Source organism: Cottoperca gobio, chromosome 19, assembly GCF_900634415.1.
Source record: "Cottoperca gobio chromosome 19, fCotGob3.1, whole genome shotgun sequence".
NCBI lineage: Eukaryota > Metazoa > Chordata > Actinopteri > Perciformes > Bovichtidae > Cottoperca > Cottoperca gobio.
The window spans coordinates 1,602,609-1,617,163 of NC_041373.1; the positions used below are offsets into that span (position 1 = coordinate 1,602,609).

The 14,555-nt window shown below is 40.6% G+C and overlaps 1 protein-coding gene across 3 annotated transcripts in view; it reads left to right on the plus strand.

Moving 5' to 3' along the window:
- Positions 1–10,741: 10,741 nt before the first annotated feature.
- Positions 10,742–14,555, plus strand: part of LOC115024937 (RNA binding protein fox-1 homolog 3-like) — a 72,708-nt gene continuing 68,894 nt past the window's right edge. For 2 of the 3 annotated variants that reach the window (XM_029456836.1, XM_029456835.1), the window contains exon 1: positions 10,742–10,996. In XM_029456836.1, the coding sequence (XP_029312696.1) occupies positions 10,742–10,996 (255 nt within the window). The remainder of the gene's footprint in view (positions 10,997–14,555) is intronic. The other variant, XM_029456837.1, reaches the window with a different exon arrangement.

A 14,555-nucleotide genomic window follows, 5' to 3' on the forward strand; every position in this document is an offset into this window, starting at 1 on the left:
TAGACAGTCACAGGGTTGTTATAGAGGCATATGAATAAAGTCACACACACACACACACTCACACACTTTTTGTGTGTGTCTGCCCTGAATGTGTAATCTTCTGCTGGGTGTGCAGAAGCGGTGTTGGTGGCTTTATGCCGGGGTCTGATTGAATCGGGCACACGAGCCGATTTACATATGTTTGCCATTGTTATGGGGGTTAGTGAATATCATGTAGCAGGCCTAGAGGGAGCAGGCAGCCAGCGGACCGGCGACACACTCTGAATCCTAAGCAGTCCCTCCTCCATCAGCCTCACTGCTTTACTTCATGAACACGATTTCTCTCTTGCTCGCTCTCTCTCTTTCTCTCTTTCTCTCTTCCTCACTTGCTGGCTTTCTTGTTCTGCTGCTATCATCACACACACACACACACACACACACACACACACACACACACACACACACACACACACACACACACACACACACACACACACACACACACACACAGTCAGGGGTTGGGTCCTGGAGTGTCCCTGCTTGGCCGTTGAGGGACTGGGAGTGTCGGCCAATCTCTGCTCAGCCGAGTGTTAAATTAGATTTCGTTGCCTCTCTGTCAGAGTTGTGTGTGTGTGTGTGTGTGTGTGTGTGTGTGTATGTGTGTGTGTGTGTGTGTGTGTGTGTGTGTGTGTGTGTGTGTGTGTGTGTGTGTGTGTGTGTGTGCGTCTGTCTGTGTGTTGTGTGTGTCTGTTTGTGTGTAAGCAAGTCTCACACACTGTTGCATTACTCACTCACAGGGACTGGGTCACTGTCACACACACTGATATTCATAGTCGGAAGCTGTTCTCAGGGTAAAGTCAGTGTGTTTCATGGCCGCTCTCATGTTAATAATGAAGAAGAAGAAGATGATGATGATGATGATGATGATGATGATGATGATGATGATAATGCAGAGTGCAGTGTGTGCCAGCTAATATTTAGGTAGTCACACTGTAAAAATATACATTGTGTTTGCTTCCTCTTAGTGACCTGAACGAGGCAGCTTGCACATTTCACCGTAATTAAAGCAAATAGACAATTAGCGTATATCTAGCAGGTGAGGGTTTCATTTCATGACTGTATTATGCCGCAAATAGGTGGAGGCTATGTTACGCAGCACAATATATTATTACAGTATATTGCAGAGGTAATGTTATTTAATGATTGTATGGCCAGTGGGGCATGCTTAGCCTGATAATAGATGAGCTGTGTGTGTGTGTGTGCGTGCGTGCGTGCGTGCGTGCATGTAACTATAACTATTCCTCCTGCTGCCATTGTCAAGGCCGATTTATAGTCGCCGTCAGACTTATCGATGGCAGTGTTGGTACAGCGGCCTGCTTGGGAAGGACCCAGGCTTGTGAAAACAGTAAGGTCTAATGGTGCCCGAATAAAATAATAGTCAGGCTGACAGGAGAACAGACAGCTATAATTAATAAGAATTAGTGAAAAACCTTTGTCACAGCAAGAAAATGAATGATACAAAGTTGAGCGTCACCCACATCAGCTCTGATGCACTATTGTTTTGTTTCAGTGGTCTTATTATTTCAATTTGAGATTTCTTCTCCAGAACTTCACCAACCATAAAATTATGGTTCAAGCTTTTAGAAAACCAGGACCATGAAGTCCATTCCTCACTGGAAGTGTTTTCTGAATTGTTTCTAAAGAATGTTCAGTAATCTTTATCTCATGAAACACATTCCTATTGCTACCCAATGTTTCCACCCACACACTGAATCGATTGTATTTTCCAACTGAAGCATAAACGTCATAGAAAGCAAAAGCACACAAATCTTTTGCTTTATTTACAATACCACATATGTCCACCTGTTATCACATGACTAAAGTTCTTAGTTACACTGATATGGGAGTGTCAATATTCATTGTCATATTTCACAGCATTTGTACCTTCATGTGGTGCTACCAAACTGTACAGAAGTAATTTCTACCTGTCTGAGATCCGATCACAGCGTGGCGACCACAGATGGGGTCTGGCTGCTGTGTAGTATGTGTAACAATAACACGTGTTTGTCCTAATCCATATTACATTGCATGTTACTTACTACCAGGTGGAAATGGAGTTAAAATATTTTACAAATAGTTCAGATTTTGGGCTTCCCACATAAAACCTGGTGTTGTCATCATCATTTGATTAAAATATAAATTTCACTACATCATATCCATTATGTCAAAAGTGGACAACACTGACTGCAGCACATGAAGTAATACATCTGGTTAATACAAGAGTGTTGGAGTGTTTGAAATGAGAAACTGTAGATGAAAACGTGGCTTATGCTAAAGGAAAGAGCAAACAGGCTCATGTCTGTCTTCATGTCCACCTCCTCTGCCTGAGCGCTTTAGGTGAGACAACATGGTAAACATAATTAAAGTGGAATCCAGCTGGGCCAGCAATGTTACTTTTTGTTTAATGACATCTCTGCAGTGTTTCAGGAGAGTACTCGCTCTCTTTTCCTCCAATCTTTCTCTCCCTCCATCTTTTTCTTTCCTCTGTCCTCTTTTCTGTCTGCAGTGCACATCAATATTAATCGCCCCCTACAGCAGCAAGTTTCTGGCATGTTTACACAGTCTGGCCAAAAAAGCTGCATATGCCAAAAGACTGCAGTCTGTCTGAGCATGTATATGTATGTGTGTGTATGTTAATAAGTCCACTTAATGCTGAGGGTTTGTAGGTGGACGTTGTATGTCTTTTTAAGCGTGCACATTTCCTTTTCTTTTTCTATGTATGAGGCTGTATGATAACACTTTTCTTTTGATAGTGATATGCCTCAACATCTGTGCGTGTGTGAGCCTATTTGTCTATGTCCCTGGCTGATCAGCCTCACTGGCTCTCGGGTCCAATCTCCATTAGTTGTCTCTGTCAGCCTGGAACAATAAAGCTGTGGTGATGGGAGTGTCACACTGACTGTATCACACATGCACAATTTTGACTTCAGTGCATTAGTATCACATCTCTTCCAACTCCACCTCGTACTCAATGATCATTACACCCTACACACATACAGACATATACACAGGGCAGTGTAGCTCCAGGGGTGAAGGTGGAGCAGGGTTCTAAAGCGTCTCTGCACAGCAGAGAGCTTGGGTAATGGTTAGTAGGGGTGGAGAGAAGCCCCAGGCTACTTTGGAAAATAGCTGAAGAGAAAGGAATCAATATTAGACACACACACCTGCTGTGCAAGGATATGTGTGTGTGTGTATGTGTGTGTGTGTGTTTGTGTGTGTGTGTGTGTGTGTGTGTGTGTGTGTGTGTGTGTGTGTGTGTGTGTGTACGTGTGTGTGTGTGTGTGTTTAATTATCCTGCAATGAATGAACCTGTGTTTCTTCTATCACATTGACACACACACATACACTGCCATCAGTAAATTAGCCAGCCAGCATGTTCTTCCTCCTCAACATCCCTGCTGTTTAAAGTATCAATTTATACAAACTAAATCTGTCATTCTATCTGAGTCATATTTTAGATACTAAATATGGACAAACATATCAACACTTTGTACATGATGGGATTGATTTATTCTGTTGTTAAAGGTGCTGGATAGAGCATTAAGTAAAATGATGCTGCCCCCTCCCTGTCATCATACTGGATTGAATTATCATGTTGAAAGTGATTTGAACATCAGCTGTTACCTCGGTTCACCATCTGCCTTTGCCTGAAACCCAGATCTCTTTGCATGGCAAGAACATGTTTGGTGCAGTAAAGCAAACCATGCAGATGCATCTTCAACACGTCTTTATACCTTAACAACAAAATAGGACATTTGCTAGTTTTTTCCAAACCAACCCATATGAACCAAAACTCACTCAAGTGTTTCAATTAGAGAAACAATGAACCAGTCAGAGCTTTGTAGGCAGAATAAAGAAGCATCATCATTATAACAAGCGCTTTTACAGATGGATGCAGTTGTAGCAATTTTGTTGACTTTCAATATTAACATACTCATATAGCAACTTACAGTATATTACTTCTTTAATCATTGTGAAAAACTTGACTGAAATGATGTCAGCAGTGAAGATACTTTACCCCCCACCTCCCAAACATAAACATGCTCCCATGAACATGATGTCAGATTGAAAGAAGGAATAGATGTAGTCAGTAAAGTGTGGTCAAATGTGGTGGATATTCAACATGCCACTGATGGTCTTTGTGTTAATACCAATCATTAATAGACATATGATAACATGATGTAAATAATCTAGTGTCTCTTAAATCCAACTTTTGTACAGTTATGGTTACAGACTCTCTCTCTCCACCTCCCTACACTCATATTTTGATAGTAACTCATTTGCCAATATAAGAGGGAAAACTCACAAAACATTATTTAATTTTCTTTTGTTTATATTGTAAATATATTGTTATTGTGACAGTGTGTGTGTGTGTGTGTGTGTGTGTGTGTGTGTGTGTGTGTGTGTGTGTGTGTATGTGTGTGTGTGTGTGTGTGTGTGTGTGTGTGTGTGTGTGTGTGTGTGTGTATGAGAGAGGGAGAGAAAGAGAAAGAGAGAGAGGGGGGTTAGAGAGAGAGAGAGAGAGAGAGAGCACCATACATCATACATATATAGTCGGAGTCCATCAGACATCAAGCATGGCGCTCCACTGAGCCAAAGGGAAATAAACTCAATGAGGTAAAGATGGAGGGAGAGAAAGAGAGAGAGAGAGATGTGTGTGGATGATGCAGAGAGATAGATGGAAGGATGTAGGGAAAGAGGGATGGATAGTATGATTTAGCTGATAGGAGAAATCATTTACCAGCACAATTTGTCGACAAGGATCTGGGGATGTCTCAGTGTGTCAGCGCCTCAGTCACTTTGATGGATGATGGAAGTTCACTAACTTTAACACTCTCTCTCTCTCTCTCTGCCTCTGGCTCTCTCTCTAACTCTCTTTTTCCCTCAGCCTCTATTCCTGTTAACTCTTTTCTGCCTCAAACCCCAGCAGAGCAGAGCCGTCTTCAGCTTAGCGTGTGAGCGTGGCTGTGTGTGTGCGTGCATATATGTGTGCATACACAGGGAGATGTATCACACATCAGCTCATGATTTAGGCATATTAAAACGAAAACTCCAGGTAAAGCACTTTCCCTGCAGCTCCCACTTCACACACTGCACTGCCATTATTTAACTTGACTGTCTTTGGTCATGGCTTGCTAGTGGGATGTGTGTAAGTGTATGTGCTTGTATCCAGTGTGTGTATTGACCAGGTGGGGCCCTATATCAGCTCAGATCTTTATTGATGCTGCAAGGCAGTGAGGCCTGTCGATGAGGCTCCTTGTTTTAGTGAACCAAGACTCGCCCCGGGCCACAGTTCCACCCTGCATATACTCTGAGATTAACCATATGAGAAATCAGGGCTAGACCAAGATGTAACAGTGAAACAGAGAGCAGCTGTAGGCATGGGAATTATGTTGCAGAAGTATTGAAAAATCTACAATATAACCTTGTTCAACAGTGGGAAATGATAAAGATGGTATTTATCAAAAAACAAAGAAAGTGATATCATTGTTTACTTAGTATTTCTGCATTTGAGCTTGTTTTAACAAACACTGTGAAGGACAGAACGGGCTAAAGAAAGGAGACTTTTTTCAGACATCAACGATTACAGACAACAAACACTAAAGATTTCATTAGAAGAGATTTGTGGTGGATACCACAGATGAGAGAGATGACGATGATGTATAATTCAAAAAGTGCCACACTGAATACATTTATGGGAGCTGCTGTTTAGTTTTTTAAATGCTAAGAAATATAAATATAATATATAATAATGCAATGTCTGATGACGGTAGATGTACAAATGTGATACATGAACGTTTAAACATACTTTCAGGACTTATAAAGTAAAAGAATCAACAGTTATGATCAAATTAATAGTAACTCTAGAATTGCAAAGGGTTAAAAATATAATATCAGTTACTGCAGTACATTATATAATAATCTGGCTAATAAACCCCAGGAACACAGTTTATTCTTTCAGTAAAAGCAATGAAAGAAACCCTATATTGTAATGAGTTACAGAAACTAGTAAATGTCAGGACTTTATTGTGTCCACTTCTGGAACATCATGTATATGAAACAGTTTGAACTGACAGTGCTCCTGTTTCTGAACCTGTCAAATGTGTTGTAGTTGTTGTTGATGTCTTTATGATCACAGATCTCAGCAATGAAATTAATTTGGTGATCACAGTGTTATCAGAATAAACAGATATGCATGAACAAAATAATAAGAACAACAAGAAGCTGTAAAGAAGGATAGAGTTTAATAAACTCTATGGAGCCACTTTAAATATGAGAAAGAGGTGAGATTATATAAGTTTGCACAACCAGAGCTAAGATACTATGGCATCAAATACAATACAACTACAAGCACTAAAGCTTGAGTAGAGCTGTTAAGGATTTAATATGGGTATATGTGTGTTTTTGTGCTTGGGGAGTAGAGTGATTATGTCTGCTGTTAGGACATCACAAAGCATTTTAAAAAGCATTAATAGTATCTAAATCTAACAAGCACAACAAAGTCCTGTTTCATTATTGATGACTTGACTTGTTTGCTGCTGGAGATTTATATTTTTCTTCATTTACGTGAAGTGAGCCAAAGTAAACCCTAAATTGAGCATAACGCTTCTCTGTCTGGGGAGTCCACGATGACTCTCTGCCAGGAACAATGTAGCTACAGTCAGTGAGCCATCGGAAAACTGCTTTTTCATGCTCATCACCATTGATCTGCATGCATAAGAATAGCCAACTTCAATACTACTATTTAAAACAACAAAGGTCAGATCCTTATCCCACCTCAGAACATGGCTGTTGATTATTTTTAATTTTAGACCTTTTTCCAAGAAGATTTTGAGCAGTGCAGGAGAAAAGCACGGTCCTATAATGTCAGATAGATTCATCATCATCGGTTGGAGGAAATTATCATTTGATAGGCATGTAAGTTAGAAGGAGGGCCTGGACAGGGGTGAAAGAGCATGATACTCACCTTAACATGGAAGAAAAAAGAATCACAGCAACGGAAGCAAGCAAGGAATAAATGGAGAAAAGTGGAGATGAGAGGGAAAATGCCAACTTTTATTAGAAACATTGGTTTCAGAACAGAGGTTGTCATCAAAGGAGTATCAGTTAATTGATCTTTCTCATCTCTATAAGGGCTGTCATTTGCATCAATTTTCTTTGGTCTATGTGTTTGTCAAATCAAATGTATTTATATAGCCAAATATCACAAATTATACATTTGTCTCAGTGTGCTTTACAGACTGTACAGGATACGTCATTTCCTGTGCTGTATAAATGTTTGTGTTGGTGAACATCTTTCCACAGAGACATTTCAGCGTGGGTGAAGTGGTTTATGTCATGATCAAACAGACTTCTGTGCTACTAATATGCTCTCATTCTCCCTCAGACACATACATGTTGCATTTCATCAATGCATTTTTACTTGATTATCTCTTTTCGAGTTTATTGACGGACAGACAGGTAGTTTGATGATTTCCTGTGTCATCTCCAGTTCTTGTCACTGTCAGAATGTAATGACATGGCTGTTATTGTAACTCAATGATAGAGTTAAGGTACACAGATTAACTTAGTCACTCGGGGAGGATTCATCGAGTCTCATTTACCCACATAGAAAATCTCTGTTGAACTTAACTGCCAATCATGCCAAGATCAAGGGCCAGATACATAAAACTCTGTGTAGACTCATGACTAAAACTGTCAGAAACAGACAGAAATATGCATATGCATTGATTTTGTCAGATTTATAAAGCTGCACGTAGACCTACCTCCGATTCTGTTTTATAAATCTCAATCATTGTGGCGCTGGGCACATTTGCACAAGCCTTGCTCCCACAGTTAACCATAAATGAATGTAAATATGTTATTACACAGCTGTCTGAATATTGATACTTGTGTCCGCTCATTAGACCTGTGAATGAGAAGAACAGCAAAGGAGAATATTTCACTGATTGTGTCCCATTGGCAAGATTCTCCAGCTTTCATTACGCAGGAATGTGGCTTTTTATAGCACCCATGCCACTAATTCATCCCATGTATCTAAAGTATCACAGTGATATCTCAGTCATCATAATAAAACATTGGAGGGATGATCAATAATTAACTTGTTTATCAGTTCAGGATAAAAACAAAAAAAGCTCAAATATGGCTCAATGCAAGTAAAAAGTAAAAGTTGTGTGAAAAACAGGAAAAGATAGTTTGCTAATATTTAAAAGAAAGAAAGATAAGAAGATTTAAATAATATAAATTCACACCAGCATCTTAATAATTAATTTACCTTGGTCACATCACTTTCAATTCGGAATGGAAAAAGGGGCTTGGTAAGTCAACTGGAAGTAGAATTCTGTCCGTAAGTTTTGATGGAAGGCTTTGACCATTTCATAAAGCAAGCCTGCCATTATTCACATTAAAATGTCGACAGGCACATATAGATTTAAACAAGGAAATAACAACGCTGCTCTAATTACCAACCAAATGTACCGATGAATTCACCATCTCTCTCTGAATCTGTCCAAACATCTTCTGTTATTCAGCAAACACATACTCCACCAAAGATCATGTGTTAAAGTATTATTTAAATTATATCCAGGTATTCTCTTCTCTTCTGAAAGGGACACCACTTCAACTCAGCACTTTCTACAGTTACTGTGGTGTCTTCCTGATTTTAGCAGCTTTTCTTCACCTTCTCACAGAACTTCATCTGAAATTATTATCATTTTGATGTGAAAGCCTCTCGCTGTGTCCCGTGATGCAGTACTACTCTCTGCCTGAACGGTCACTGATGCGCTGGCAGGGGCGCTGTTTTACCAAAACACAAATATCACTGTGATACTGACACATTTGTCATTAACAGAATGCGGCTGTTTCTTCACTTAATCCAAAAGGTTAGTTGGTGTAAAAATGCAGGACATTTGTTTTAAAGTACATTTCCTTTTTTCTGGGGGACGACCCCCTGACACCCCCGCCAATATGTATATTGAGGAGCAAAGATCTTTCTTATCATTTGTTTTGAGGAAATATATGTTTTATCTGGAGTGTATATCAAAAATGCTCCGCAATAAACACAATTAACAAAAGAGAAGGTGTTCATAAGGCCAGAGAGAGGCGAGTGGGTCAATTTACCCCCGAGAATAATAGCTCAGTGAAATGTCTGGCCCGGGCCCTTAGCTTTCGGTCTATGGTGTCGGACAGTCTGAACTTTGACTTTCTTCCAAACCTGGGACGTACACATTTAACCTCTTAAGATGTGGGGGAATTTACCCGAAAATACCTACAAACGACATACCCAAAATATATTATAAGCTGCTCTTCAACCATTTGCACAAGATGCATGATTTTGGTCTCATTCAAAAGATAACTCTTTTTGTTCTTGCAAAATATTGAATAATCACTCCAAGTGCTTCTGGCACTGAGTAATAGCGGTCTGAATATACTGAATTTGAAGAAAATACACTCCACCTAAAGTTTGTTGTTGAAAAAGATGCCTGAAGATGGATATAGCTGGTAGGTATGGACTGGAAAACACAATAGAAACATGGGTTAGTGATAAGTGTTACCAAGTTCAGGTTCAAATTTCAGATAAAAGAGACAAAAACTTAACTTATTAGACAGGTTTTTCTAAGAGTAACACCAATCGTTCACAAGCTGTGCATTTGGAGATATTATAATATGTATTGTTAAAATTCCATACTACTACTATTTGCCTTTACTATAAATAACTATTATATACCCAATATTCTCTGTCAGTAGTAATGACACAAAGTAAGTGAAGTTTAAACAATTTTATTTTTATATTTTTGTATTTATTTTGTATGTTGTAATTAATAAATACAATTATGAAAAAATAATAACATTTGTAAAAACAAAACCAAGGATGTCCCATGTCTAAAGGTCCAGCAGTTCATTGACCACCCGATATGAGAGTGACCGGGAGACTGGGCTGCTGCTGGTTCCATTTGTAAACAAAAGAAGAGGGCTGGCACTTCCTTATCAAGTTGACACTCATTGGCTCTTGATGGCTATAGATAACGCATGGAAGCTCCGATTGGCTCAAATGAATTGTCAATCGAAAAGGTCAGAGGTCGTTAGCACATATCAAAATAAAGCTAATAGCTTGTCGTTGATCGTTTGGTCCGCTGCAATGACACAGGAAGTGTTTTTTTGGATTATTACTGATTACAGCATTATGATGAGACTTATGGGTTTGATTGTCAGTGTGCTTGCTTGTGTGCAATGCCTACTGTACCTGCTGTTGTGATTTTGATCTCAAAACGTTTTTTCTCACTAAATAGACACGACTCTAAGCGAACAACATGTGGCGTTGCGTAACAACTCCATCACGGCAGACTGTAGGGAACACAGGGCAAGATACAGCCTCTCTGAAAATGTATGAAAACGGGTGGACGGTCCACCCGTTAAGTGTTTTTAATGGGCTTTCACTTTATTGAGGCCATAACATTTCAAATCTTCATGGCAGCTTTTGCACTCTTGATGCGTACACTGTAGTATTGCTACCGCAAATGTGAGCAGAGACAGCATATCCTGAACGGCCACTGCACTAGTTAGTCTAATTGTAGGGAATCAACATTTGGCAATGGTTATATTTGAATCAGATAAATAAACGAGTCACTAAGATATCACACCTTATTAACCTGTTGGTTTGCTGCTTTCCTTCCCTCTGTCCCGTCCCTATCTCAATCTATTCATGCAGGGTAACCAAGAGGCCCCAGCCCCCCCTGAAGCCATGGCCCAACCCTTCCCACCAACCCAGTACCCCCCTCCACCACAGAATGGGATCCCAGCTGAATACGGCACGCCCCACACCCACCCTCCTGCAGACTACACAGGACCAAGCACGGTGGCCGAGCACGCCCTGACACTGTACACACCGACACACACACAGAACGAACAGCCGGGAAATGACAACAACACCCCCACCCTCACAGCCAACACAGTAACGGTGAGTGTACAGTTAATACTAATATTGTGGGTGTGCGTAGTAACGAGGAGACGATAGACAAGTTGTCAAGTCGAACGTTTACTTCCCAACATGAACAGCGATACAGCGGCAGTAGTCAAGCCTCCAACCACAACAGTCACGACAGGTAAAACAATAACAACCTCATTTCTCACTTCCGTTAACTCTTAACCTTTCCCAGCAAGCTCCTGGGTTACCTGTCTTAAAGGAGACGTATCTCCTCTCATAGTGTTCAGTGAATGTCTACGTTCCCAGTGGGTCACCACAATATCATCTTTATGAACCACATGGTTTCTTTTTTTGTATTTTCATTAGAATAAAGAAGGGTGCCCTTAGTTCCCCCTATGTATTGCAAAAGTGGACCAGGGACCATTTATTGTCATATTGTCAAGGGAATGCAGTTGTAGCTTAGTCCATTACGCTACACATAAAAAACATGACAAAACAGAGCAGAACAAAAACAGTAGTAGTAGTAGTGAGCAGTGGCGGGCCGTGCATTTCCCACCTAGGCCTTCAGTGATGTCCTACACAGTCCTACCTGTATTATTCCACCTCTTAATACCATCATTATGACGCCATGGCTTTAGAAACTATACATTTAGACAGAAACGCAGTATAACCGGGCGCTGCATCACCTTAACATAGTCAAGTACAACAGAGTTATATTAATATTTTCGAAGCATTTATAATCAATAAATCCGCATTTCCCTATTTTTGTTCACCCTTTCGTTGTGGAGCTCCGTTTCCCTGCTCACTTGTTCGTTGAGCTGTAGATCCACGCGGGTGTCCCAAAGGTTTTCAAAAGCACCGTTGCTTGTAAGTGCCCAGCCGTGCTTTGGTGTCTCGTCGCTGCCTTGATTAGACAACTCAAGTTTCCAAACCCTGTGTGGCTCCAAACACCAAATTGATCAGTTGTAAATAGCAGGCATTCCCAGCAGTACAATGTGCAGTGCCTCTCGGAGGCTGTGAGTCAGGGGTACCGCTCGTAGTTAGTCATTTGAAAGTGGCGGACAAACCCTGTAATAGTCTCGCTAGCATCGGTGTTGGCTGTTCTCTTCTCATAATGTCTAGCTTTTCTTGAAAAGTTTGTCTTGAAAATGGCGTTGTAATTATATCTGCGACCAAATCGATCTCTTGTCCTCCTTCAGCCATTGTGGGTTGAGAAAAAACAGCTTGTAGAAATCTAAATTAGCTCGTTCAAGTTCAGTTTGCTAGCTCTGCATAGCTCTGCCTCTCAATAGATGTAAACGTGCTGACGTTATCGTACGCCTGCTAGTTGGCCCCGGTGTCCCCAACTCGAAATCTGATTGGTTAACGCCACAGTTTTGTCTCCGTTCACTTTAAGCTACAGGCGCCGCACTGTTGATTCTGAAGGCCTAAGGGCAGATTTCTTGGACCCTGGCAATACATTATGGCTGAAATATGATTGGATAAAAGCTCTAACATAAAGGCCAGCCCTCCAAATCTCGATCTGAGGCTGGAAGCAGCGCAACCAAGAGGAAAGCTATGAAATGAATGCTATGAGAGGTAATGAATCTAAATCCTCAATATAATCCGACGGCTTTAGCGTGTACGGGTCACGGCTACAAATTTGGACTTTTTCTCTGAATCTTGCCTTTGCAGAGGACTGTGGAGAGTTAAAATACTTTGAAGAAGTCGGAGTTGTTGTTGTTCGCTTTAGACGCCATTGTTGATTTGTTTTTCATCCATAATGGGTTCGCACGGATACGTCACGTGTTTGCACACTACCTATAGTGAGTTACAGTGAGCTTTATACAGTAGTACAAACAAAGCCATAAAACACATTTATGTTCTAGGTGCCCCTCGACAAAGCAGTTCTCTTCATCTGCGTGCCATGAAACAATTAGGTGACCTGATGAACAAGGGTCACTGTTTAATGGAACCAAAATAGAATCACCGTTTTATCAATGCATTTCATGTTAATGCTTAAATGCCAAACATGTTTCTTAAGGATTACAAGATTATATGATCACATTTAATAGAGTACATTTCATAAACATTTATTACCAATTTCAATGACAGAAACCTATCTCTCTGAGTCTAGGACTTCTTTTTGAAGTTCCTTTAAAAAGTAAAACGTACCCAACCTCTGCTCCAATTCAAATTCAAATCAAATCAACTGAAATCAACAAAGCAACTTCTCCTCCGAATCACACACACGCAAAACAAAAAAAAGCATCTTCGAATCAAATAAAATAAAATGTATTTGTATAGCCCAATATCACAAATTATACATTTGTCTCAGTGCCTTACAGACTGTACAGGTTACGACACCCTCTGTCCTTAGACCCTCGCTTCTCACAAGGAAAAACTTCCTAAAAGAAACCTGAAAAGATGGAAGAAACCTCAGGGAGAGCAACTGAGGAGGGATCCCTCTCCCAGGACGGACAGACGTGCAATAGATGTCGTATGTACAGGATAAACAACATAGTACAAATACAACATTTGACAGAAAATGATGTGTTGAAAAAAAGAAAGTTTGGATGAATCCATGACAATGTCAAAAAGGCTTCCCGGTGTCCAGCAGGACCAGGGCAGCAGGCGCAGCCACGATTCCTGATCCTAACGTAAACTTTATCAGTGGCAACCTGCCACATGGGACACAGATACCCCGGATGATGAGTTAGAAACATACATTTACATAAATGTATACAGATAGAGAGGGAGAAGAAGAGAGGGAGGGGAGGAGAGAGGAAGAGAAGGAAGAGAGCAGGGAGGTGTCCCCCGGCAGTCTAAGCCTATAGCAGCATAACTAGGGGCTGATCCAGGGCAAACCTGAGCCAGCCCTAACTATAAGCTTTATCAAAAAGGAAAGCCTTTAGCCTACTCTTAAATGTGGAGAGTGTGTCTGCCTCCCGAACACAAACTGGAAGCTGGTTCCACTGGAGAGGAGCTTGATAGCTGAAGGCTCTGGCTCCCATTGTATTCTTAAAGACTCTAGGAAACACCAGTAACCCTGCAGTCTGGGAGCGTAATGCTCTAGTTGGTTTATAAGGTACTATGAGATCTTTAAGATATGCTGGAGCCTGACCATTAATTGCTTTGTAAGTCAGGAGAAGGATTTTGAATTCTATTCTGTATTTTACCGGGAGCCAGTGCAGAGCAGCTAATACAGGAGTAATATGATCCCGTTGCCTTGTTCTTGTCAATACACGTGCCGCTGCATTTTGGATCAACTAAAGAGTCTTAAGCGACTTTTTGGGACAACCTGATAACAATGAGTTGCAGTAATCCAGCCTTGAAGTAGCAAATGCTTGGACTAGTTTTTCTGCATTATTTTGAGACAGGATGTGTCTTATTTTTGCAATGTTACATAGATGAAAGAAGGCAGTCCTTGAGATTTGTTTTATGTGGGAGTTAAACAACAGATCTTGATCAAAGATGATGCCAAGATTCCTTACAGTGGTGCTGGAGGCCAAATTAATGCCATCCAGAGCTTCTATGTCATTAGAAAATGCGTTTTGGAGGCGTTTAGGGCCAAGTATAATAACTTCAGTTGTGTTTGTGTTTAACGTCAAGA